This window comes from Chiloscyllium punctatum, chromosome 5 (genome assembly GCF_047496795.1).
Source record: "Chiloscyllium punctatum isolate Juve2018m chromosome 5, sChiPun1.3, whole genome shotgun sequence".
NCBI lineage: Eukaryota > Metazoa > Chordata > Chondrichthyes > Orectolobiformes > Hemiscylliidae > Chiloscyllium > Chiloscyllium punctatum.
In genome coordinates this window covers 45,354,849-45,382,464 of record NC_092743.1, presented here as the reverse complement: position 1 = coordinate 45,382,464, position 27,616 = coordinate 45,354,849, and the positions used below count along the sequence as shown (strand labels likewise).

At 41.1% G+C, this 27,616-nt stretch overlaps 1 protein-coding gene across 2 annotated transcripts; it reads right to left on the bottom strand.

Moving 5' to 3' along the window:
- Positions 1–47: 47 nt before the first annotated feature.
- Positions 48–24,122, bottom strand: ccne2 (cyclin E2). 2 transcript variants are annotated; one of them, XM_072570201.1, is made up of 12 exons: positions 24,074–24,122; positions 23,251–23,286; positions 23,084–23,162; positions 22,936–22,998; positions 21,178–21,332; positions 12,188–12,323; positions 11,064–11,210; positions 9,017–9,112; positions 6,628–6,762; positions 5,268–5,379; positions 3,015–3,172; positions 48–1,554 (listed from the first exon to the last, which is right to left on the bottom strand). In XM_072570201.1, the coding sequence occupies exons 2-12, from the start codon at positions 23,262–23,264 to the stop codon at positions 1,438–1,440; spliced, it is 1,212 nt and encodes a 403-aa protein (XP_072426302.1). In that variant the 5' UTR covers positions 23,265–23,286; positions 24,074–24,122; the 3' UTR covers positions 48–1,437. The 2 variants fall into 2 exon arrangements, with proteins under 2 accessions (XP_072426302.1, XP_072426301.1); XM_072570200.1 differs by lacking the exon at positions 24,074–24,122 and adding an exon at positions 23,857–23,879.
- Positions 24,123–27,616: the final 3,494 nt, after the last annotated feature.

Genomic DNA, 27,616 nt, shown 5'->3' with positions numbered 1-27,616 from the left:
GTCTATAGTGTAGATGTGAAAAATGAAAATTACAGCACATTCAAATGTTTAAAATTTCACAGCACCTAGTATTTATTTCATAGTACTGCATCTTAATACATACAGTTAAAGACATCCAGCTGGCATTTAGCTTACATTTCAAATGTTCATATTTTCTTAGAGCATTGAAAATGTATTTTTATAGTGGTGTTGGATAGCTATGTATCAGTAGCTATGTAATTTCCTGTACATTTTTACAAAGCTATTTACAATAATACATTAAAATCATGTAGGTTTCTCTTTGGCAGTGAAATTTCAGTTGTTTAGTCCAGCTGTGTGAGGCATAAATTGCTGTGAAATGCTAATAGTTTATGTACCAACTATACAATCTTATTGTACATGGTTCCATTTAGACATTGCCATATATACACAAATTAGAGCTCAAACTGAACTCTCCACTCCCATACCTGCACAACACATGTATATGCAGATTACATTTCCCTCAGCAAGAAACAACTACCCAATTTAGTCATCCACTTAGAGTCCAGTATTTAACCATCCTGAAAGCACCAGTACAGGTCCAAATAGTGTAGCCCTGCATTTAAAAATTAAAGTACAAAAACTGTATGTACAATTAGTGCCAGCATGCATCAATTGTTATAAGAAGTTGGTGTACATAGTGGAATGTAGTTGGAAATAGATTATTTTTTCCCTACACAGACTAATATTTCATCCAAGTGAGCATTTGTCATTCACAGTCGTAGCTTAAAAGATGGTATGTAAAAACATACATCAACGATGAATGAGGTCCTTCAACAATGTGCTGAACTATGGCTGCAAAATATTGGGAGGAGAAAGACATGAAAGATGTCTTCCCCTCCATTGTAAACATGGAAGGCAAATCTGTGAATCTGTGAGGGAGCAATCTCCCATCTAAAACACTAAGTTTCACAGTTCAGTTTCATAAAACTTTCTGCCAAGAATTCAAATCTCATAACTCTGCTTTCTGGAATTTGATGAAACTGTCCCCTGGTCTTTCAACTCTTCAGAATTAGCAGGCTTTCATATTTCTTCAGAGGAAAGTAATTGAAGTAAATGGATTGGCACAAGTCACCTTTTGATGTGCAGGCTGAACAGAAATTATGGTTCACCATCAAATGACCTTCACTGGCTCTTGTTAGTTATTCCCTCTTCCTCAAATAGTCCCAACAGATTAGTCTCTTGGGCAGAAGCAGAGTGTTGTTCTGGTGCTAGTACCTAGCTTACTTACTCTTTAAAACAACTTTAAAACATTAGATGATGCATTGCTGTAGTTTTTTTTTACATAAAATTAAAAACTTTGGTCTGCTCAAGTTTCCAGATACCTTTTGTGGCAGTAATATAGCCCGAGCTCACAGTATGCAATTCCACAGTTCTCCAATATTGAGTCCTAGCTTTTTGCTCTTCCAGTAAATTCATTCAATATGTTGAACCAGGCAATGGCTTCTCAGTACTTTTAGGTGGAGTCAGGATTCCTCCTATGGACACAGGGGATAGCCTTGCAGTACACTCTGCTTTCCTGATGTGCGCTTCCTCCTAAAAGCAAAGAAAGTGGGTGTAGGTTTTTGAATAAGTGATTCTAGGTAGTATTTATAACAAAGTATATATTCATCCATATGAGGTCTGAGCATGTCTAAAGCTCACAGAACATGAGAATTACGGATGGCAAAAACAATTGAATAGTTTTCACTAAAATGTACTTCATCTGGATTAACTGAAACTCAGACTCAGCAACATTGTTAATGTATCTCATTATTTTGTGATCTTAAACTAGAAGTAAAGGGACTAGAAACTGAAATCCCTGGACCTGATGGGATACATCCTGGGATATCAGTAGTAACTACCAGAGGTAGTGGATACACTGGTGGTAATCTTCCAAGAATCCTTAGTATTACAAAACGTCCAGTGTAATACCTTTATAAATAAAGGGGAGACAAAAAAAACAACTTGGGTAACTATAGACTGGTTAGCTAAACATACATTGGGAAAATTAGACAGTGTATGTAAAGGATGTCATAGCCAAGCATTTAGAAATAAGAGTATGATGAAACAGAGTCAGCATAGTTTCACAAAGGGGAAATTGTGCCTGACAAATTTAGGATTGAGTTAACAAGCACGATGGATAACAGGGAAGCAGCTGATGTAATATATTTGAATTTCCAGGAGGAGGTGTGTAATAAGGTACTACACATTAGGCTATATAATAAAACGGTAAGAATCCATGGTGTTGGAGGTATTATGTTAGCATGGATTGGCCAATTAACAGAAAGTAGTAGTGATTGTATAAGGGACATTTTTGTGGATGAAAAAAAGAGCTGAAATTATTTAAAGACTGCAGAAAGCTACAGCCCAGAGGTATTTGGGAATCATTGTACTGGCTTTTTTGTGATGCACAAAGTGTCAGTGGGCATTCGGGAAGGCAAATGGAATGTTGGCTTTATTTCAAAGGAGTGTGATATAAAAAATGGAAATCTTGCTAAAATTTATACAAGGTACTAGTCAAACCACCTTTTACTAAATTTTCACCTCTTAAAATGCATCTATAACCTACTACTTTGACCATTCGGCGCACAAGTACATCCAGTGGCTTGGTTCTAAACAAGAAACAAAAAGAAATTGCTGGAGAAACTCAACAGGTGATGAGAGAAGAAAGCACAGTTAACATTGAGTCTAGTGACTCTTCACAGCAAAAGAACAGTTATGATGAAGAATCACTGGACTCTGTTAACTTTGCTTTATTCCCACAGAACCTGCTAGACAGATTTGTTTCTATTCCTGTTGAGCACCATTAGGAGGAATTTGTTCAAGGATTTACATGCAAAACTTTCCTGACAAAGAATTAAGGCTGCTGTTTGGAATAGGTGGCTTTGTATACTTAATCAGACAAGGACAGAACAACAGGTTGCTAATGAAGACAAAATGGGAAAGTGTCCAGAGATTTTCTTTAAATAAGAATCAATCCTCTGCATCTTAGTAATCAGTGAAAAATAACTCACCAGCAAATCTAAGTACTTAGTATGCGTTTGAATGTTGTGTCTGTCTTCATCTGCCACTTGCTTGAAATCTCTTAATTTTATTGGTTCACCTTCACTCAGGGTTTTAGCAAATGGGACCATCCAGTTAAAACATGTAGAGATGCTGTCCCATTCCAGGCCTTAAACAAAAATGTAGATAAGTTACCTAATTAGGAGTAAAGTCTAAATAAAAACACAACTTTATCATGCTGATGCTTTTATTTAAAAAAAAGGACTTGTTACACTAAGGATTGCAAGGGCGACACAAGAGGGATTGGTTTACTATCTAGAATGCCTTTACCACCATTTCTTATGCTCATTGAAATCCTGAAGATTGAAGCTGCTTCAACTGCATCAAGCTTTGATTTGTAGAACTCCAAAAGTTGTCTTAAGAGTTTGGCCAAATTATTATACTGGTAAGGACAAGGTTTGGGTATACCAGGTCCAGGGTGTATTGAGTCAGTCTATTAGATATCCTGTTTTACTAATTTTTAAATCACATCTCTTTACACATCAAGCCAGGTGCTTAGAGTGTGAAAAACACAAGCAATCTTATAACTTTTAGGAATGGAATAATTCTCTGACTAGCATAGAGATATGCTACAGAACATGCTCTTATACACTAGGAGAAAGTGAGGACTGCAAGTGCTGGAGATCGGAGTTAAAAAATGTGGCACTGGAAAAGCACAGCTAGTCAGGCAGCATCTGAGGAGAGGGAGAGTTCATGTTTTGAGCTCTTTATCAGGAAAGTGGAAGGGCCCAAGGGATCTGAGAGATAGGGAGAGGGGGGTGCAGGGTAACTGAGAATGCAACAGGAAGATGGAGATGGGTGGAAGATGGAGTAGCTAGGTGGGAAGGAAGATGGACAGGTAGGACAGATGAAGAGGGTGGTCCTGAGTTGGAGGGTTGGGTCTGGGATAAGGTGTTTGGGGGGGGGGGGGGGGGGGGGGAAGAGAGAAAGAGGAGGAAATGGGTGAAATTGACATTGATCCCTTGTAGTTGGAGGGTCCCAAGGCAGATGAGCATTCTTCCTCCAGGCATCAGGTGGCTAAAATCTGACAGTAGAGGCAGTGTAGGACCTGCATGTCCTTGGCTGAGTGGGAGGAGGAGTTGAAGTGTTCAGCTACAGGGCAGTAGGGTTTAGTGTCCTAGAGATGTTCTCTGAAATGTTCTGCAAGTGGTCTCCCCACTGTAGAGGGGACCACAGCGGGAGCAATGGACACCGTAGATGATATGTGGAGGTGCAGGTAAATCTCTGTTAGATGTGTCAAATACATTGTTCCATGCATTGTACTCATTTGTATATATACCGGATCCTCACATTCCAAATATTAACCTTTTATATATTGCAATGATTAGAACTGGGTGGAAGTATTGTTTCCCCTTAGGAATCTGGGTTCCAATGTAGCCTGAAACTATAGATAAAGATCACCCAGTTCAGGATAAATTTGGACAGCTTCAATCTAATGCCTAATTGTTCTTTTAAAAAAATTGCTCCTGGGTTGTGGGCATAATTAATTGCCTATTCCAAGTTGGACCTGACCAGGTAAGGATGGCAGACTTTGTTCCCTGTAAAGATTGGTGATGCAGATGGCTTTCATGACAAATTGAAAACAGTGGTGATATGGTCGCCATTAGGTTAGTTTGTTTATGCCACTTTTTTTAAAAATTGAATTTACATTTTGATTTTAACCCCTGTTCAGAACATTAACCTGGGATTCTAGATTACTAGACCAGTGGCATTAGTACTATACCACTACTCTTCCCATAGTAATATTTGTGACAGACAAGAAAATACAAATACTGCAGCATTTCAGTCTGTCTGACATTGTGGTGTCTTAGAATATCAACTTCCCATCCCAGAAAACCATGCAATCAGCAAGGAAAAATAATAAACAAGACTGAAAAATAGCAGCAAAATAATGTACGATTAGAGCTGGGGCTGAATCTCAATTGTTCCTGAACTCAGTGAGCCAATGAATTGGAACTAGTCTAAGAGACCACTATGGCACTGATCAATGTTATAGAATGATCTCCATTCCAAACAAAAACTGACAAGCTATTCATTAAAGGGACACTCACATAGCAAAATACAGGAGACTGGGTATGCTCTCTCAATCATTCAGGCAGTACCCAAGTGTGGTCTTCCTTTGCTAGTTTGGAGCTTTACAGAAAGAAATCAAAACTACATATAAGCAATCAACTATACATCTAAAACAGCAAGAATCTCCATACCTGATGCCTTGAAAGTGTCTTCTGTAGATGTGTAGTGGCACACAGCAGCAGCAGCTAAAGCACCATATGGGAAACTCAAACTCTCAACATCAAGGATACACAGATCTAAAAGCTGTACAGAGAAAGTTTAAGAAAAGATGAGCAACACTATTTCACTGTTCTCATAAAATCTGCCCTTTGAGAACAGCAAAGGTGAAGTAGCACATTTTAGCATCTGGATTCTAAAACAAGAGTTTAAAAAATGTGCATTACTCTAACAGCCTTATCACTAGCAAACATGTTCAATAGATCCCACATTCAGTCAAGGTTTAGGTGCAGATGTTACATGAAGGAAGATTTTTCATAAATGCAGTTAAAATTGGTTATCCAATAGCAAGTCATAAATATACCCACAAATGCTAAAGGATGGGGTCGAATGAGCAGAGCAAGAAATGGAAGAAAATGGAGGGAGGTCATTAGGAACACATTTGATGGCATACAATGACAAATCTTTTGAAAGTGGAAACAGGCAAAAGAGGGATAGATTTAAACTTAAACTTAATATCAAATTGGCAGCAGGGTGGCTCAGTGGTTAGCACTGCTGCCTCAGTGCCAGGGGCCTGGGTAAGATTCTACTTTTGGACGACTAAGTGTGGTATTTGCACATTCTCCCTATGTCGTGTGTGAATTTCCTTCAGGTGCTCCAGTTTCCTCCCAAAGTCAAAGATGTGCAGGTTGGGTGGATTGGCCACGTTAAATTTCTCATAGTGTCCAAGGACGTGCAGGCTAGGTGGATTAGCCATGGGAAATGCAGGGTTACAGGGATAGGGTAGGGAGCTGGGATGCTCTTTGCAGGGGTAGTGTAGACTCGGAGCTGAATGGCCTGCTTTCACACTGTGGGCATTCAATGATTCTATCAAAGTGGCACCAAGAGCAGGAAGAGGCCAGAGACAATGCAGCAGCCACCGCATCTTGTAATCAAATACCGAACATCACTGACAGGGTTGCAATGAGGAAAACAAATGTTTCCTATTTGGAAGCATTAGTACTATTTCAGTTGAAGTCATTATAGATATTGCTATCCATAACGCTAAATTATGATTTAGTGAAATACAAAGATCTTCAGCAAAAGCTTGCGTTTCAAAAGAAAGATACTTAGTTGAGAAAAATGTCAAGGCACCGATAATGGTTTCAAGTGTGAAAGAATAAATATTCAAATTGAAATACAGAATTCATTCATTATTCATGATTTTGGTCAATCAATTAGCAACTTCACATGAAGTAATTTGCACTGCAAAAGAAAAAACATTCAGAGGACAGTTGCAGAATTTTAAACAGCAATGCTGGCACTTGCTTCACAATACTGAAGTTAAGTAATTACCTGAGCAATCTGTATAAAAGTTTCTTGAGAATACTGCGGTAGCGACATTTTGGGTATCTCTTTTAAACAGATAATTTGAAGATAAAGATTCAACCAGCAAATAATAGTCACTGGACACAGCTCCCAGTTTAAGGCCTTTAAAAAAAGAAATACACACAGCATTGTGTGAAATTGTATTGGTAATTTTGTCAGCATTCTCCCTAACACTCTTGTTATGTAATTACAACAAAGATCCTCACAGGAGTTTGACAGCTTCCTCTATTTTTAAGAATCCTCAATGTCTTTTTATTTTTAAAAGGAACTTCTCTATTAGTCCCACTGTCTTCAAAGCCTTGTGTTTGTTCACCCCAGTCTCTGTTCCTTCACCCCATAAATACCATATCAGTTCAGCCCAATTATATCTCTTCATTCCATCAGAAACACTTTATACTGCTCTACGTTGAATCTCATTGCTATATCTTCCAGCTCACACTTATGTCCCAAAGTTTTTAAATTCTGTCCTGTGCACCCAAGTCCAATTAATATGTATCATATATAAAAGAAATAGTACTTGGATTAAAACAATGCACATTTAAAACCTGACAACCTGATTACAACCTGACCCCAAGCAAAATCAAGTGTATACAGTCATGGAGTCAGATGTACAGCACAGAAATAGATCCTTCAATCCAACACGTCCATGCCGACCAGACATCCCAACCCAATCTAGTCCCACCTGCCAGCACTCGGCCATATCCCTCCAAACCCTTCCTATTCATATACCCATCCAAATGCCTTTTTAATGTTGCAATTGTACCAGCCTCCACCACTTCCTCTGGCAGCTCATTCCATACACATACCACCCTCTGTGTGATAAAGTTGCCCCTTCGTTCTTTTATATCTTTCCCCTCTCACCCTGAGCCTATGCCTTCTAGTGCTGCACTCCCCCCACGCCAGGGAAAAGACTTTGCCTATTTATCCTATCCATGCCCCTCAATTTTATGAACTTCTAGAAGGCTACCCCTCAGCCTCCAACACTCCAGGGAAAACAGCCCCAGCCTGTTCAGCCTCTCCCTACAGTTCAAATCCTCCAACCCTGGCAACATTCTTGTTAAGTCTTTTCTGAACCCTTTCAAGTTTCACAACATCCTTCCGATAGGAAGGAGACCAGAATTACATGCAATATTCCAACAGTGGCCTAACCAATGGCCTGTACAGCTGCAACATGACCTCCCAACTACTTCCATATAAAAACAGGTTCACCACTGTTCTGCTTTCGTCCCTTGACCAATTTCATACAAGTGTTTCTACTGACCAGGGCTTTCCCTCCCTGTCTGATTGGTGGCCTCCCATTCTTTACACTCCAGCACTCAAGGGGCAGGGACTTCGCTCATGAAAATTTCATGGACAGGGACATAAAATAACCAAAAATGCTCATGAATCGTGCTCTTCTCTTTAAAAGGACTGAATACAAGAGATTAGAAGTCATTCTTTCACTTGTCAAAGCTCTGGATAGACCACAGCTGGAGCATTGTAAGCAGTTCTTCACATGACACCTTAGAAAGCAGATACAGATGCTGAACAGAATTCAGTACGCATTTACAAAATTGTTACTTGGACTCCAAGGGTTAAATTATGGTGGATCAAACTAAAGTGGTTTCCTTGAAATTTAACTTGAAATAGTGATTTGATCGAAGCTCTCAGACAGTAAAGGGGAACAAAGAAATTATTTTGCCCCATTTCCACTTGTTCAGGAGTTAAGTCCCCTGGTCAAACTTGCACAGAACATTCCAGGAATGAAATTAGGTGACACTTCTACATGGAAATTATCAAAAAAATAAAGTGTGGAAGTTTCTTCCAGGAGTAAAGGTTGATGCTATGTCAATTGATAAGGAATTATGGAGCAAAGGTGGGTGCCACGATTTTATTCAATGATGAAACCACTCCATTTCTTAAATTCCTCCATAAATTCCACTCCATGTATCCAACCTTGGATCAAGGTCTGCTCTTTCATAATCACCTCTATCCTTTTTAACCTCGATTATACTCAGTCCTCTAAATCTCATGTTGAATGTCCTATCAGGATTGTGCTCTAATTGTGTCCATCTCTACAACCCCTTTGAGAATGGAGTCCTTTCAACCCTACTTGAAGTGAATTCTCCTCCCCTTTGCCCTTACACTAGCAACTATGGTTTTGTACCATACAAGTCATGTCCCCAAAAATCTCCACCTCACTATTACTTGAATCGGTTCCTTTAAGTGCACATTAAATCCAAACCTTTCTTTAATGTCATTTCTTGAATTTCCATTCTTATTTTTAAAGATCAATAAGAGCACAACTGCACTTAAAGTCATGGATTCTATTTTCTATGATCCACCATTGTGCAAGTGTCTACGTCAGGCTGCTTACCTTTAAAATGATCAATTCCATATCAAGTATTTCAGTTTCTGTACATGCACCATCTGTGATATATGCAAACTCGTTCAATTTTGGAGGGTAGATTTCCTAAAACAAAATGAATGATTGAATCATGCAAACACAAACTGTCAAGTAAGTTCAACAAAGTTATTTCCATGTCAAATTTTGTGACAAGATTTATTTTAATTCATGGAATACGTGCAGTCAAAAGGTATTTGGTTTTTTAAACATTTTGGTTAGAAGACCCATTTTCAAATGGATTGGTTATCATACCATCTCCAGTCCCTTGTTTAAGCACATACTATACAATAAGAATGTCCATATGGAATGTTAAGAGCAATTAACTAAGTTACGTATGCTTGCTGCTCACCTCATGGTCTGTCAATCTTTAGAGTAGTAGTAATAGATAACACTCAAATGATGGATAAAGTATTGACCAATGTTTGCCACTGAACAGTTTTTCTCACCAATCAGAAAAAAAAAGATTATTTCTTCCCTTATTGGAACCACGTGTTACGAGAGTTCATAGATCATAAGAACTAAGAATTAATCGTAGAAACCAATAGTGCATTATGGTGTTGTGAAATCCAAGCCTAGCTCTTCCAGTACCTATTCCACTTCACAAACTGGATGCGACTGTAACTGATGTGAAGATCCAATAAACGACAAATCATTTTATGTGTAAAAACAAAAAAAAACCTTACCAAGCAGAACAGAGAGGCCGTGCTCATCAAGAATGTTTCAGATAAAATTTGTAATGAAGGTATTCAAGTGTACAGACCCTTGGAAAGCTACTTCAACCACAATTTAAGAATGAGTGACTCAGGCACAAGCCCTTAAATGGATTACAGTTTTTGAGATATTATTTCTTTAAATTGCATAGGTGGAATTTAATGTCCTCCCACGTTGGAGACAGGTAGGTCTTTGAGGGATCTAGGAGGAAACGGTAGATCTATTTAAACAGTACAGTGGGTGCAAAGTAGGAAGCCCACCACCTCTTCCTGGATGAAGCAACTGTGAGCAGCCACGTGGCCAGCCTTCCTCCTTCTTGCACCAACAGAGGCCTTGAAAGTGCTTAAGGGCCTCAACATCCCACTGCCAGTATTAATTCAAACAAACAATCAATGGGAGATCCTGCTATTTGGGAAGCCAGAAAAGCAAACCCTGTCATGGATTGTTCATGGGAGCATTCAGAAAGCCATCCTGTTGCTGCCAATCTTCTTCCTCACCTCTCTCCCCTCTGCCTGGCTCCAAAAGCCATCCTTGGCGTTTGTTGGGCATAGCACTACCAGCAGCCAGCCACTCCCTAGTGACACTACCAAGAGATGTTTGTACCTTGATCCTAGGGAAATGATACTGCCCATTTGGGTCCCTAAGTGCCTTTATTTGACAGGCCTTCCAAAAGATAGGTATATCAAGGCTGTCGTCAATTCTCAAGTAATACTGAATGATTCCAATACAGTTTCAAGTGACAATCAACAGCTTCAGTGCATTAAAAAAAAATTTACAACAGTGAGCTTCACCACCTCCATTAACTCCTTTCCCATAAATATTCCATCTATCACAGGGTGTCAGGAGGTCTGCTTTCGCCATTATTCAGTCTCTCAGCACACAGCATTCATTGGTTAAGTAAGCTGGAAACTGGCATCTCCCAGCCTGTTATCGACTAGTGGAGGAATAATCCCAAATGATAGTGATTCAAGGGCTATCATGGCAGAGACTAACCCAGTCAGACTCAAAACTGGAACCTGTGTCACTCTGTGCACCCTGTGGTAATATTTTCATCTGATTAATAACAGTACAATACATTTTATTTAAAGGTTCACATTAGACTGAATTGGGAAAAAAAAAATGAATGCCCTTTGAAATATTTTTAGCCACTAAAATGTACTTCAGTTAAAAACCTGGGTGAGATACTAGTATTTCCTGGTAGGGTGAAGGCTGCAAACATTAAGTTCATGAAGCTCTTGTGACCTATTTTCAGGTGATAGGTGAACTATTCAGTAGCACGTCGATGCTGGTGGACATGTGCGCTTACCTCCAGTTTTGCGGCAATGAACAGTGAGGAGATGCCAATGAGTTGCAGCTTGCTTTTATGAATATTCTCTTGAGTAAACATGAACCGATCAAAAAAATCCTGAGCAAGGTAAAAGGTTTCTCTATGGAGCGTGTAGACTTCGCAAACCTGTAAAATTGGTTTGAAAAAAGAAATTAAACAGTGGACTGAAATAAGTAAAATATAAAACTTGAGAGTCGTGCTGGCAAGACCAAAAGTTATTGCCTTGGAAAGGTAGTGGTGAGCCATCTCCCTAAACTGCTTTATGGCACCTGATAGGAAATTCTGGAGTTTTAACCTAGTTATAATCAAGGAATACGCAAGTCAGGACGGTGTAGGATTTAGAGGTAGTGGCTTTCTCAACATCCGCTAACCTTGTCACTCTGGATGGCAGAAGTTGAGAACCTGAAAGGTACTCTTAAGACTTGGTGAGTTTTGCAGTGTATCTTAAGGCAATACATACAGCAGCAAGGATGTAGTAGTGGAGGGGAGTGAATGTTGATTACAGATGGGGTACCAAATGTCCTGGATGGCTCTGAGCTTTGAGTGCTTTTGGGAGTTGCACTCATTTCAAGAAGTGGGGATCGCATCACGCTCCTGACTTGTGCCTGATAGAACAGGCTTTAGGGATTCAAGAGACAATGTAGAATTCTCAGCTTCCAATCTACTCTTCTTATGTTTATATGGCTGGTGTTAGAAAGGCAGATTTAGCCAATGTTTTTAATATCAAGATCATATAGTTGTCGATTACTTACCAAGCTTGCTAGAAATTTGCTGCCGAGAGTGTAGAGAAGGGGTAAATATTCTCTTTTCCAATGGTCACTTGGTTTGTAATGCAAGTGTTAAAATACCAGAACATTTTTTAATAAGTCACTGCTTCAGTGACAATACTGAAGATAAACACTGGCCCAGCCAGTGGCACCCACACTCATGAATGAATTTTAAAAATTCAAACATCTAAAGCTCTTAAATCGGAGTTTAGTTCAAAAGAGTGAAATGACCAACTTACCAGCTTTTATTAGTAAGTAATACTGAATGATTCCAATACAGTTTCAAGTGACAATCAACAACTTCAGTGCATTAAAAAAATTACAACAGCGACTAACCTCTATGAGCCAATCCAATAAAATTGCTCTCATTTTCGGCTGCAAGGATGGGTGTAGCGAGAGAACATTTTTGTTGTGAGTATACTTGATTTCTTTTGCCAACATATTCGACCACACATCTTCAGAGCTTCCCCAGCTACAGATAAAATTGTTTCAAATATGAGTTATGAAAACACCAGATGTAGAATAGCATTTGATTTTGAAGCTGACATTTCACAAGTTTAAAACAGAGTTATTGACATTTTTTCCTATTCATACTGCTCTCCAGGATTTTCTTTTCATAATACAATAAAGAAACTCTTGCCACACCCATCACCACCTTGCTTTGTAATCTTTGAGAAAACCCAATCATTCCTTCATCAGCAAAAGTTCAGAGACCTCAGCAGCATTGAAAAGTTGAAGGCTTATAAATTCTGTATCCCTTCAGTCTGCCTATTCTATATTCACGATTCCATTCCCAGTCAAATCTCTCATTTTGAACCAGGTTATAGAAATCTAAGACATTGAGACCATAAAACGAAGGAGCAGAATATAGGCCATTCCACCCATCGAGTCTGCTCCATTCAATCATGGCTGAAAAATTTCTCAACCTTGTTCTCCCACCTTGTCCCCATAACCCTTGATACCCAGGAACCTATCTCAGTCTTAAAGATACTCAATGGCCTGGCGTCCACAGCCTTCTGTGGCAGTGAATTCCATAGAATCACCACTCTCTGGCTGAAGGAGTTTCTCATTATCTGCATTCTAAAACGTCTTCCCTTTAATCTAAGGCTATGCCCTCGGGTCCTAGTGTCTCCTACCAAGGGAAGCATCTTCCCAACAACCACTCTATCCAGACCATTCAGTAAGTTTCAATTACATCCCCCCTTCCTCTAAACTCAAGTGTAAAGCCTTTCATTCCTGGGACCATTCTCGTGGACCTCCTCTGAACACAGTCCAGGGCCAGTACATCCTTCCTGAGACATGGGGCCAAAAGCTGTGCACAATACTTCAAGTATGGTCTAACCAGAGCCTCAGAAGTACATCCCTATTTGTTATATTCAAGTCCTCAAAATAAATGCCGCCACTGCATTTGCCTTCCTAACTGACTCAACCTGCAAGTTTACCTTGAGAAGCCTGGACTATAACTCTCAAGTCTCTTTGTACTTCAAACTTCTGAACTTTTTCCCCCCCATTAAGAAAATAGGCCATGCCTCTATTCCTCCTACCAAAGTGCACGACCTCACACTTTCCCACATTGTACTCCATCTGCCATTTCTTTGCCTGCTCTCCTAACCTGTCAAAAATCTTTCTGCAGCCTCCCATCTCCTCAATGCTACCTGTCCCTCTATCTTCGTATCATCTGCAAATGTAGCCAGAATGCCCTTAGCTCCTTCATCTAGATTGTTAATGTATAATGTGAAAAGTTGTGGTCCCAACACAGAGCCTTGCAGAACACCACTCGTCACTAGCTGTCATCCTGAGAAGGACCCTTTTATCCCCACTCTCTGCACTGTGCCACACAGCCAAGCTTCTATCCATGCTAGCACCTTGCCTCTGACACCTCTGTTTGAGATGGCCTGAAAATTTCCATAGCTTCACATTATTTAAATCTCTATTTCCAAGATTCTCTGACTGTCACCAAATCCATAGGCTTCATATAACTTCTAGGAGTCTGTTGCTTCTGCTCACAAGCTACTAGGATGGCCAACTCTTTTGGATTTTTCATAATTTAACTCTTTGTACTATATCCTGGATCAGACCTTGCTGGAATAAATTTCATCTGTCAGTTTGAGGTCATGTCAGGTGATGTGTATTTCAGCACAGATCCAGTAGGAGAGCGATGAGCTGGAAGTGCCACAAGTCAGGTTGGCTGGTCAAGGACACTTTACAGACCTTGGTTTTTGTTTAAGAACTGTTTTTTTGTTAGGGCTGAATAAAAATGATTTTTTCTTTTAAAAACAAAGAAAACCTGGCAAAGTGCCACAGTTTTGGGTCTCAAAACTGAATCTAACAGAGCAATATATTGTTCACATGCACCCACAAATTTGGTTGTTTCCTATTCGAATTGAAACAGCAGGAAAGACAATTTCCTGGAGGTATGCATATGTGCTCAAGTTATGACGGGCAGCAGCACAGGTAAAGAGAGTAGTTCATAAAGCATTAATATTCTCATCTTCATGAATAAGGGCATATTGCACAAGAGCAGGAAGGATATATTGAACTTCTAAAGGTCACTGATTTCACCTCAGCTAGAACATTGTGCACAGTTCTGATCACCACACTTTGGGAAGGATGTGAACATACTGGAGAGAGTGCGCAGAGCAATTTACAAGAATGGATTTCCGAATGAGAAACATCAGATGTAAAAATGGACTGCAACAGTTTGGACTGTTATTCCTGAAGTGGGGTAGGCCAAGAGGAGATTAATAGAAGGGGTGTAGACAGAGTAAATAGGGAGAGCAGTTCCCATTCATACAAGGATCAAGAACCAGAAAAAGCAAAAACAAGGTGAATCACAGAATCATTACAGTGTGGAAGCAGGTCATTTGACCCATCAAATTCACACTGACCCTCCAAACAACATTGCACCCAGACCCACTGCTGTCACCTATCCTTGTAACCCTGCATTTCTAATGGCTAATCCACCCAGCCTACATCTTTGGAAACTATGGGCAATTCAGCATGGCCAATCCACCTAACTTGCTTGTCTTTGCACTGTGCGAGGAAACCAAAACACCCGGAGGAAACCCACGCAGACACAGATTGTGCAAACTCCACACAGCCAGTCACCGAAGGGTGGAATTGAATCCGGGTCTCTGGCACTGAGGCAGCAGTGCTAACCACTGAGTCACCATGCTGGCCCAATGAGAAAGAAAGAGGTTTTTCACAAATTTAGTGGTTGGGGCCTGGAATACGTTGGAGGCAGTTCAATTAAGAAATCCCAGAGGGTGCTGGACCATTACTTAAATAGAAATAAAGCTCATGTTTACAGAGAAAAGGCAGGAAATTGGCATTCAGCCAGAATGCTCAAGAAGCTAGTGAAGACAGGATAGGCTGAATGGCCTCTTCTGTACTGTAGCAATTCAATGGTTGTAAAGGCCAGAAGATTGTGAAGTGGTTCCTGTCAATATTCAAAGATGAAAACTGGACAAAAAAAATCCTTTAAAAATGAGAACAGTATATTAAATTAGATATCCACGTCATAACTTGGAATCAGTTCAGAGACCTGGGCCCTTTGATTTTTATAAATGACTTGGATGAGGAAGTGGAAGGGTGGGTTAGTAGGTTTGCCAATGACACAAAGGTTGGAAGGCTTATGGATTTTGTGGAGAGCTGTCATAGGTTCCAACAGGACAATGACAGGATGCAGAACGGAGTCAAAAAGTGTGGTGCTGGAAAAGCACAGTCAGACAGCATCCGAGGAGCAGGAGAGTCAACGTTTCGAGCACAAGCTCTTCATCAGGAATGTGGGGGTTGCCCAAGCAGGCTGAGAGATAAATGGGGGGGGGGTTGGGGGTTTAGGGCTGGGGAAGGTAGTGGGAAGAAGAGAGGTAGATGAAGATGGGGGGAGGTGATGGTGATAGGACAAAAACGGAGGGTGGAGCAGATAGGTGGGAAGGAAGATGGACGGGACAGTTCAAGAGGGCGATGCAAGGTTGGAGGTTGGATCTGAGATAAGGTGGGAGAGGGGAGATTAGGAAACTAGTGAAAATCGACATTGATCCTGTGTGGTTGGAGCATCCCAAGGAGGCATTCTTCCTCCAGGCATCTGGTGGCTAGAGTTTGGCAGTGAAAGTGGCTCAGGACTTGCATGTCCTCGGCAGAATGGGAGGGGGAGTTGAAATGTTCAGCCAAAGGGCAGTGGGGTTGTTTAGTGAGTGCCCCCCAGAGATGCTCTCTGAAATATTCCACAAGTTGGCCTCCTGTCTTCTCAATGTATAGGGGACCACATCAAGAGCAACTGACAGTAGATGAGTGTGGAGGAGCACAAAAGTTCTGTCACATGTGGAAGGATCCTTTGGGGCCTTGGAAGGAGGTCAGGAGGGAGGGTTTTTCACTTCTGACAGTGGCAGGGAGTCGAAGGTGGGTTGGTGGGGGGTGTGGAACTAACAAGGAATCACGGAGGGATGGTCTTAGAGTCAGATGTACAGCAAGGAAACAGACCCTTCAGCCCCACTCGTCCATGCCGACCAGATATTCCAACCCAATCTAGTCCCACCTGCCAGCACCCAGCCCATATCCCTCCAAACCCTTCCTATTCATATATCCAACCAGATGTCCTTTAAATACCGCCACCACTTCCTCTGGCAGCTCATTCCATACATGTGCCACCCTCTGAAAAAGTTGCCTCTTCGGTCTCTGTTATATCTTTCCCCTCTCACCCTAAACCTATGCCCTCTAGTTCTGGACTCCCCCACCCCAGGGAAAAGACTTTGTCTATTTATCCTACCCATGACCCTCACGATTTTGTAAACCTCTATAAGGTCACCCCTCAGCCTCCAATGCTCCAGGGAAAACAGCCCCAGCCTATTCAACCTGGCAACAGATAGGTGGGAAGGAAGATGGACGGGACAGTTCAAGAGGGTGATGCAAAGTTGGAGGTTGGATCTGAGATAAGGTGGGAGAGGGGAGATTAGGAAACTAGTGAAAATCGACATTGATCCTGTGTGGTCGGAGCGTCCCAAGGAGGAATTCTTCCTCCAGGCATCTGGTGGCTAGAGTTTGGCAGTGAAGGTGGCTCAGGACTTGCATGTCCTTGGCAGAATGGGAGGGGAAGTTGAAGTGTTCAGCCAAAGGGCAGTGGGGTTGTTTAGTGAGTCAAATCCTCCAACCCTGGCAACATCCTTGTAAATCTTTTCTGAACTCTTTCAGGTTTCACATCTTTCCAATAGGAAGGAGAACAGAATTGCATGCAATAGTACAAAAGTGCCCTAACCAATGTTCTGTACAGCTGCAGCATAACCTCCCAAATCCTGTACTCAATACTCTGACCAAACACCTTCTTCACTATCCTATCTACCTGCGACTGCACTTTCAAGGAGCTATGAACCTGCACTCCAAGGTATCTTTGTTCAGCAACACTCCCTAGGATGTGACCATTAAGTGTATACGTCCTGCTTTCCCAAAATGCAGCACCTCACTTTTATAAAGAAACTCCATCTGCCACTTCTCAGCCCATTGACCCATCTGATCAAGAACCCATTGTAATCTGAGGTAACCTTCTTTGCTGTCCACTACACCTCCAATTTTGGTGTCATCTGCAAACTTACTAACTATACCTCTTAATCACATATCCAAAATCATTTATATAAATGATAAGTAGTGGACCAAGCACCGAACCTTGTGGCACTCCACTGGTGACAGGCCTGCATCTGAAAAACAACCCTCCACCACCAACCTGTCTTCTACCTTTGAGCCAGTTCTGTATCCAAATGGCGAGCTCTCCCTGTATTCCATGAGATCTAACCTTGCTAATCAGTCTCCCATGGGATGACTTGTCAAATGTCTTACTGAAGTCCATATAGATCACACCTACCACTATGCCCTCATCAATCCTCTTTGTTACTTCCCGAAAAAACTCAATCAAGTTTGAGACATGATTTCCCACACACAAAGCCATGTTGACTATTCCTAATCAGTCCTTGCCTTTCCAAATACATGTACATCCTGTTCCTCAGGACTCCCTCCAACAACTTGCCCACCACTGACGTCAGACTCACCAGTCTATAGTTCCCTGGCTTGTCCTTATCACCTTTCTTAAACAGTGGCACCATGTTTGCCAACCTGCAGTCTTCCGGCACCTCACCTGTGACTATCAATGATACAAATAATACAAATGATACAATCACTTCCCTAGTTTCCCAGAGTTCTAGGGTACACCTGATCAGGTCCTGGGGATTTATCCACTTCTTTGCATTTTGAGACATCCAGCATCTCCTCCTCTGTAATATGGACATTTTTCAAGATGTCACCATTTATTTCCCCACATTCTATACCTTCCCGGTACTTTTCCCACAGTAAACACTGATGCAAATACTCATTTCGTATCTCCCCCCGACCCCCATCTCCTGCAGTTCCACACAAAGGCCGCCTTGCTGATCTTTGCCATTCTCTCCCTAGTTACCCTTTTGTCCTTAATGACTTTGTAAAATCCCTTTGGATTCTTCTTAATTCTATTTTCCAAAGCTATCTCATGTCCCCTTTTTGCCCTCCTGATTTCCCTCTTAAGTATACTCCTACTGCCTTTATACTCTAAGGATTCATTTGATCCAACTTGTCTATATCAGACATAGACTTCCTTCTTTTTCTTAACCAAACCCTCAATTTCTTAGTCATCCAGCATTCCCTATATCTACCAGCCTTCCCTTTCACCCTAACAAGAATATGGATTCTCGTTATCTCACTTCTAAAGGCTCCCCATTTTCCAGTCATCCCTTCACCTGTGAACATCTGCCCCAATCAGCTTTTGAAAGTTCTTGCCTAATACTGTCAAAAATCCACCTTGCTCCAAATTAGAACTTCAAACTTTTAGATCTGGTCTATCCTTTTCCATAACCATTTTAAATCTAATTATGGTTGCTGCCCCCAAATTGCTCCCCCACTGACACCTCAGTCACCTGCCCTGCCTTATTTCCCAAGAGTAGGTCATATTTTGTACCTTCTCTAGTAGGTACAGCCACATACTGAATCAGAAAATTGTCTTGTACACACCTAACAAATTCTTCTCCATATAAACCCTTAACATTATGGCACTCTCAGTCTATGTTTGGAAATCCCCAACCATAACCATCCTATTATTCTTACAGATAGCTGAGATCTCCTTACAAGTTGGTTTCTCAATTTCCCTCTGACTATCTGGGAATCTATAATTCGGTTCCAATATGGTGATCATCCCTTTCTTATTTCTCAGTTCAACCCAAATAACTTCTCTGGATGCATTTCTGGGAATATCCTCCTAGAGTACAGCTGTAATGTTATCCTTCATCAAAAAACACCACTCCCCCTCCTCTTGCCTCCCTTTCTATCGTTCCTGTAGCATTTGTATCCTGGAACATTAAGCTGCCAGTCCTGCCCATCCCTGAGCCACGTTTCTGTAAATGCTATGATATCCCAGTCCCATGTTCCTAACCATGCCCTGAGTTCATCTGCTTTCCCTGTTAGGCCTCTTGCATTGAAATAAATGCAGTTTATTTTATCAGTTTTACCTTGGCCCTGACTGTTTGGCTCACTTCTTAACTGTACCAGTTTCAGATTGATCTCTTTCCTCAGTAGCTCCCTGGGTCCCAACCTCCACCTTAATAATTTAAATCCTCCTGAGCAGCTCTAGCAAATTGCCCTGCCAGCATATTAGTGCCCTTCCAATTCAAGTGCAATCCGCCCTTGTTCAGGTCACTTCTACCCCAGAAGAGATTCCAGTGATACAAAGATGTGAATCCTTCTCCCATACACCAACTCCTCAGCCGTGCATTCATCTGGTCTATCCTCCTATTCCTACCCTCACTAGCTTGCAGCACTGGGAGTAATCCAGATATTACTACTCTTGAGGAGCTCCTTTTTAAATTCCTGCCTAACTCTCTCTTCTCCCTTCAGAAGATCATTCTTTTGCCTTCCCATCAGTTCCCATGTGTACAATCACCTCCCGCTGGTTCCTCTCCCCCTTGAGAACACTCTGCACCCTCTGAGACATCCTTGATCCTGGCACCAGGGAGGCAACACACCATTCTGATTTTTCGCTGTTGGCCACTGAAACATCTATTTGTGCCTCGGACTAGAGAGAGTCCCCTAACACTCTGTGGAGTGAAGATAGAGGTGGGAAGGGAAATAAATCCCTGGTGGTGGGGTCTGTTTGTAGGTGGTGGAAATTGGCAGAGGATGATACGTTGCATCAGGAGGTTGGTGGGGTGGAAGGTGAGGACCAGGGGAGTTCTGTCCTTGTTTTGATTGGAGGGGGTGGGGTCCAAGGGCAAAGGTCTGGTGGGATTGAAGTCAATGCCTGTGTTGAGTTGGTCACCATAAATGGAGATGGGGAGGAAGGTGCCTAAGATGATCCAGGTGAATTTGAGGTCAGGTTGGAAGGTGTTCGTCTAGTTGAAGAACTGTTCAACCTCCTCGTGGGAGCACGAGGTGGCACCGATACAGTCAGTCATCAATGTAGTGGAGGAAAAGTTGGGGAATGGTGCCGGTGTAGCTGCGGAAGATAGACTATTCCACATGCCCAAAGAGGCAGGCGTACCTCGGGCCCATGAATTACCTATCCACTTCACCCTGACCTATCACCATCACCACCCACCTTCATCCACCCAGGGAACATTCCCAGTGACCTTCCCAACCCCCTCATTAGTAGGAAGATGGAGTTTAAGAGCCGCAAGGTTACGCTGCAACTCTATAGAGTCCGGGAGACCACACTCGGAATATTGTGTTCAGTCCTTGTCACCTCGTTATAGGAAAGACATGGAAGCTTTGAAGAGGGTGCAGAGGAGATTTAACAAGATGCTGTCTGGACTGGAGGGCATGTATTATGAAGGAGGGTTGAGGGAATTAAGGTTTTTCTCATTGGAGAGAAGAATGACACATGACTTGATACAGGCGTACAAGATGTTGACAGGCATAGATTGAGTGGATAGACAGACACTTTTTCCCAGGGTGGAAATGTCCATCATGAGGGGGCATAATTTTAAAGGTCATTGGAGGAAGGTTTAGGGGAGAAGTCAGAGGTTCTTTACACAGATAATGGTTGGTAGTAGAGTCAGATACATTAGAGACACTTAAGCGACTCTTAGAGGGAAATGGAAGTTAGTACAATGAAGCGTATGTAGGCTCGTCTGATCTTAGAGGAGAAAAAAGGACCAGTACAACATCAAGGGTCAAAGGGCCAGTACTGTGCTGTTCTATGTTCTAACTCAGTAGATTTAGAAATTGAGTCCATGTTTAAGGCATTTTCAGAAAAACTTAATAGTTAATTAATTGTTGGACACTAATCTGCAGTCAGTCTTCATTTTGGTACTCACCTAAGAGGTGGTAGAGGCGATTTGGTTAGAAATAGGTTTTTAAACCTATATTGTGAGAACCTGGAAAAGTCTTCAGTGACATCAGCATCTTTGTGTGGCGTGGGGATAAGGACACAAGGACTAACACCTCCAGGTACTATGGGTGTCCAGCAACTCTAAAAAAAAACAAAGTTAAATGAAACAAATGATCAGTCGAGATCTGACTAACACCCATATAGACGGGAACTTTACTTTGATGCATATTTGACAAAGTGCTCCCTCTGCAGGCTCCAGAAGAAGGTACAATCCTGTTAATTTCCCTTTATAAATTATAGGTCAGTATTAACATTCCCTTTAATGATAAAACCAAGTGAACTCCAGATTAGAAATGCTTTAAAACAGCAAGCACCAACCCGCATTGTTTAGTTTACAAGATAAATGTAAAAATCAAGCCAGAAATCAAAACCTTTGGATTTTTTTTAAAAATAAAAAAGTTAGAGGGGAACGTCAACAAAGCGACGTGCAATTTAGCGGTCTCCTAACAGTGTTGAAAGGAAATAACACTGACAATAAAGTATTCAAGCGGCGGACAGCGCAGTGTTACTGAATCCACAGTGTGACGGGAGCAGTAGCAATCAGGATTAAAGAAAGCCCTGCGCAAAGAGTGCCCCCTCTCCTAACCATGGCCACAATTTCTGTAACAGTTCAGGCAGATTCCACTGCCCCTTTTTTTATAAAGACGTTTGCGAGGGAAAACTTCCCGCGTTTATTCATTTCCGACTTAATTTAACACGTAAATTTAGACATTTCAGCTCCCGATTTCACCGTTTCATACAAATTTCCACACGGAATCCCTTTGGTAGCAAATTATGGGTCATTTAGCGGAGTTTTACTGGTCAGGAAATTTCACCCCCAAAAAAAACCCTGGGGCAACGTCCGAATGGAACGCCACGTCTTAAAATTAAAACCTTGGGACTCAACAAGCAATTTTAATAATGAACCTATTTCTAGATTTCTCAGGCAATGCAATATATATATAGCCCTTAACAACACAGCACCCAAACCTCAGTCTAAATTCAACACGCTTGGTCAAAAACAAAATACCAGTAAAAGTTATGGACAATATTTATTTTTTTAAAACACATTATTTCTATAGATTGTATGGTTTCTACATTTTAATTTTAAACTATAGTCTGTATAAGTGAAACAAAAACGCAGAGTTCATAGAAGGCGGGCGCGCCACCAACAAGCACCTCCCACAAGAAGCAGGAACCGGCTGTTTGGTAGCGCGCAAACTCCCTGTGCTAAAAGTTAAGGACACTTCATTCATCCTTACAGTCTGCAAAGGGCAGCTAGCTACTGATACCATGAATGGAAGATTACTTAACACTGTCATTATGTCGAGGCAAAAATGTTACTATTCAAGTACAGCATCATCAGTCTCAGTGAGGTGTCTCCCCTTGTCAAGCACCACCACATTTTTGGAGTCGTTTTATCTGCAGGAGCAGAGAACTGGGTGGCCACCAAATCCCGCCTGCTCAGCTTCAGTTTTGGAGACTCCTTTTGCATGACCTACCGTGCAATTTTTTTAAAGGCTTAATATTATCGCAAGGAATATACACAAGGTGACAAATTATATAATGCCAAATTATACACACGTTATCTGGACACTGCCTAACCAAGAGAAATTGTCCAAGTGTATATTCACAGTAACATTTTTCATGTATGGTAGTTCTGAATAGGATTCTCTGCAGTATAATACTGCTATAGATCACCCACCTGTATCTGGAACTGTTGCCGTCTCTTGCTCACTTCTGTTTCATGGTTATGATCACTACATTCCTGAAAAATATCAATTGTCATTACATTAACCAGTTACTATAATACATTTGGTTTAAAGCATTGGTAATAGTTTCTCACTACTCACTTCGGGTTTCCTTTTCTTTGACTGAATAGCGTCATCCTTTTGTTCCTCTGATTTTGCCTGCTTGGCTTGCAAACGATCACTGTTTCAATACACACAAAATTGCATTTAAGTATGAATTCTCTTAACTTTCTCCAAGTATATAATTATAATAAAGGAGCATTTCTTACCTGCGCCTCGACATCCTCTTCAATAAATGTAAAACCCTGAAAGCATAACATTGAGAAATATGACATACTGTATTAATAGTGTAATAACGAAGCATTATATTAGCCACATGACACTGGCTTCCTGCTATCAAAAGCTAGTGCAATTTTTAGTGAAATCCACAAAACATCGATTAAATTTAAATTTCAATTTTAAAAATTATTTTTACAAAGCGTATTTTTGCTTGGAAACTGCAATGGGCGCATGAGCAATCAATTTCAACTTTTTGATTATATTCATAAAAACGCCATTCCCACAGCAAAGTTCTATTTCTATCTCTGTCCTTTATAATTTTCACCAATTAGCTGAACGTTAACATATGAAAAGTACATTCATTGCAATTTCCAAGTTATTTTATCTCGCACCCGGTTCCGCGCCAATTTACACAGAGCGGGTAAAGCCTGGATTGGACACTTGCTCACTTCTTCGCTGCCCAGCCGCCAAACCAATAAAACCCTGATCTTTCACAAAGAAGAGTCAGCACAACTTTACTCTCAGGCTCACTAGAATCTGCTCCATGGGATGTACGTAGAGCCATCGCGAACCTAAAACTAATGTTATATACATACACACACATATCCACCCAGAGAACCGGTGTGTAAAATGAGCACAGTTCTGTACAGTAACCGGCGCTAGTTTCCGCTCATAGAATTTTTTAAAAGGTCTGTCATCTGCATCAGTTCCACTTCATGCTTCCTTTTCTCCTCCAGATCATTAATATTATCGATCTGAACTAAATAAGCCTTTTTATGACCACAGATGCTATGTCCCACTGCTGTCCCTTACCCTAGTTGCTGATCTGCTCAGAAATATCTCAGCTGGCGCCGGCGCCAACACTTTTAACAAGAGAGCAAATCAAATGCGCATGTGTATACTGTCACCCAGGTGAACACAAATCTATCTTTTTTTTTCCCGACAATGCTATTTATTAATGCAACTGAACTAAAATATCTTTGTCACCCCCAAACGCGATTCGCTTTAGCAAATTGCATTTTTGAAATGTTTTAATGTGCTCAGATTGCCTGCTTGTTTTAAATAAATACCACCCACTCCTTAAAGTCCTCCCTTCGGGGAGGGGATTTAAAATCCACCAATAGCTACAACAAACTGGTCGTGCAACGTGATTTGGCTCCAAATGTAAACAGAAATTCCAGCAGATTGTCAGAAATCGAGTTTCACCCGCGCATTTCAAGTGTATTTGACATGCAACGTGTGAATATTATTTTAAAATACTCCTGGAATCACCGGACTCAACTTCATCTGTCGCAATCAGGAAAAGTTTTTTTAACCAGAACATCCGACATTAAAGGAGAAGTTTCAGTTCGAGGAATTGCCCCATAATTTTAAAAGTTCTACTGAGAAACGCCTTTTTGTTTAAAAGTTTCATTCGGATACCCGCCTTCCGGTGCTTAGAAGCAGCCTGGGAATAAAGTTCTTTCCGAATGGCACCTCATCGGCATCAGGAAGAGACACAATGGATGGCAAGCTGCCGTCAACGGGAACTTTCACGTGGAGCTTCACAAAGCAAGGTGTATGCCATAGACAAACCCCAAGAATCATATATACTGCATAGAAACAGGTCAACAAGAAGAAAAAAACATCACAGATACCCAAAAGTGAATAACCACTGACGCTGCAAATGTGAAAAAAAGCTAGAAATACCGGAAATACTAAGCAGAGCAGACAGTGTCACGGAGGAAGAAACTATTGATTTAAAATATATATTTGCTTCTCGGATATGGGCATCGTTGGCTATAGGTCAACATAAATTGTCTTCCCTAATTGTCCTGGAGAAGGTCGCGGTGAGTTACCTTCTTTAACCACTGTAGTCCAGAGATATATCCACAGAAGGGAGTTCCAGGAATTTGGCCCAGCAACTGTAAAAGAGATAATAGTTCACTTAACAGAGAACGACTGCAGAATTCTGAAGTGATTTAGGTGTTCTAGATTAGGAATCACAGTAAGTTAACATGCAACTGTAGGATGGAATATTATCCTTTATCACTACAGAAATTGAACATAAAAGTAAGGATCTTATACTTTAGTTATATAAGACATTGATGAGACTACATCTAAAATATTGTACAGTGTTGGCCTCCGTGTTTGAGGAAGGATGTAAATGTGTTGAAACAAAAACAGGAATTGCTGGAGAAACTGAATGGGTCTGATAGCATCTGTGGGAAGAAAACAAAATTAACATTTCAAGTCTAGTGACTTCATCAGAACATAAATGTTTTGGAGATGGATCAGAGAATGTTTACTGATTGATACCTGGATGACTGGGCTGTCTGACAAGGAAATATTGGTTAGACTGGGCATGTTTCCATTGGAATTTAGATCGAATAGATGATTTGATTAGAGTTCATGAGATTCTGAAAAGTGTTGACAAGGTTAATGCTGAAAGAATACCTACTCCTGTGATAATCTCAAACTAATGGATACTGTTTTAAAATTAGAGGACACCCTTTTAAGACGAGATGAGGGGAACTGTTTTCTTTCAGACAGTTGAGAGACTTTGGAACTCTGCCTCAGACAGTAGTGAAGGTGGACTGTTTGAAAATTTTTAAGATGGAGGTTGTTAGATTCTGGTAAGGCAAGGAAATCAAAGATGATCAGGGATAGATGGGAATGTGCAATTTGGAACACAAACCGATCAGCTAAGATCTTATTGAATAGCAGAATAGACTTGAAGGGCTGAAAGCTATATTCTCTGCTCCCAATTCATATAATTGTATAGTCCCAAGTTATAGTGATGAGTAAAATGCAGGAGCATTTGTAGGTGGTGGTGTAGGTAAAAACAAGAGATGCTGGAAACCAGAGTCTAGATTAGAGTGTGCTGGAAAAGCACAGCAGGTCAGGCAGCATCCGAGAAGCAGGAAAATAGACGTTTCAGGCAAAAGCCCTTCATCAGGAATCATTGTCCCCATTGATCTACTGCTCTTGGCTTTGTGGCTGGTAGAGGCCATGAGTTTGGAAGGTGTTGCCAAAGGGCTTCGGAGAGTTACTGTAGTGCATCTTTTAGATGGCACTGACTTTCTGCCATTGTGGTGGAGGAAATGTTAAAGATATTAATGGAGTGCTAATCAAGTGGGCTACTTTGTCGCAGAATAGTGTTGAGCTTCATGCGTGTAGTTGAAGCTGCACTCATCCTAACAAGTAAAACATACTCCACCACACTCCTGACATGTGCCTTGTAGATTTTGGACAAACTTTTGAAGGGTCAGGAGGTGATACACTCAATTCATAAGTTCCAGACACTGACTCAGTCTTGCAACCTCTGTACTTAAATGGCTGAAGCATATTCAGTTCACTGGTGATTGGTATTGGGAGATTCAGTAATAGATTTGTCTTTGAATGTGAAATGGAGATGGTTAGACTTCCTCGTGATGGGGATTGTCATTGCCTAGCAGTTTTATGGTGTGAATGTCACTTAATGCTCATCAGTCTAAGCCTAGTTGTTTTCCAGGCCTTACTGCATTTGGATGCAACTATTTTCATATCTGAGAATTTATGAATGGTGCTGAATATTGTACAATAATCACCAAGATATCCTCATTTGGAGGGAAGATCATTCATGAAACAGCTGACAATTGTTGGGCCTAGAAATATTAGCCTCAGGAGCTGCTGCTGCCGTGTCCTGAGATTGAAATGACGGATTTCCAACAAACACAACCATCTTCCTTTGTGCTAGGAATGACTCCAACCAGCAGGAAGTTTATCCCCAATTCCCATTGCTTTAAATTTTGATGTAGACTCTTGATGCGATACTCAGTTAAATGCGTTGACCTCTGGAGTTTAATTCTTATGCTCATATTGGACTAAAGCTGTAATGAGGTCAGGAGCTGAGCAGCCTAGTTGGAGCCTTACCTGAACAAGTGTACAAGTCATTGCTGAGTAAATGTCACTTGATTACACTATGAACAACTCCTCCATCACTTTCCTGGTTATCAATATTAGTCTGATGGGAAATAAGTGGCCAGATTCGATCTCTTCCTTTTTGTTGTCAGGACATACCTGGGCAATTTTCCACTTTGCTGTTTAGATAACACTGTTATAGCTGGATTGGGACAACTTGACTAGAGGTGTTGCACATTCTGGAGCACAGGTATTCTGTACTATTATCTATGCCCAGTTTGAAATTCTGATAAATTATTGATAAGCAAGGGGGTATTTATGGGAGATCATCTGGAGTGTGCAGTATTTAGTTCAGCCACGATCATATTGAATGGAAGAGCAGGTACAAAAGGCCAAGTAGCCTTTTCCTGCTCCTCATTCGTATTTTGAATGAACTAAATCGGCTGCAAATCAAATGTTGGAAAATTGATGAGG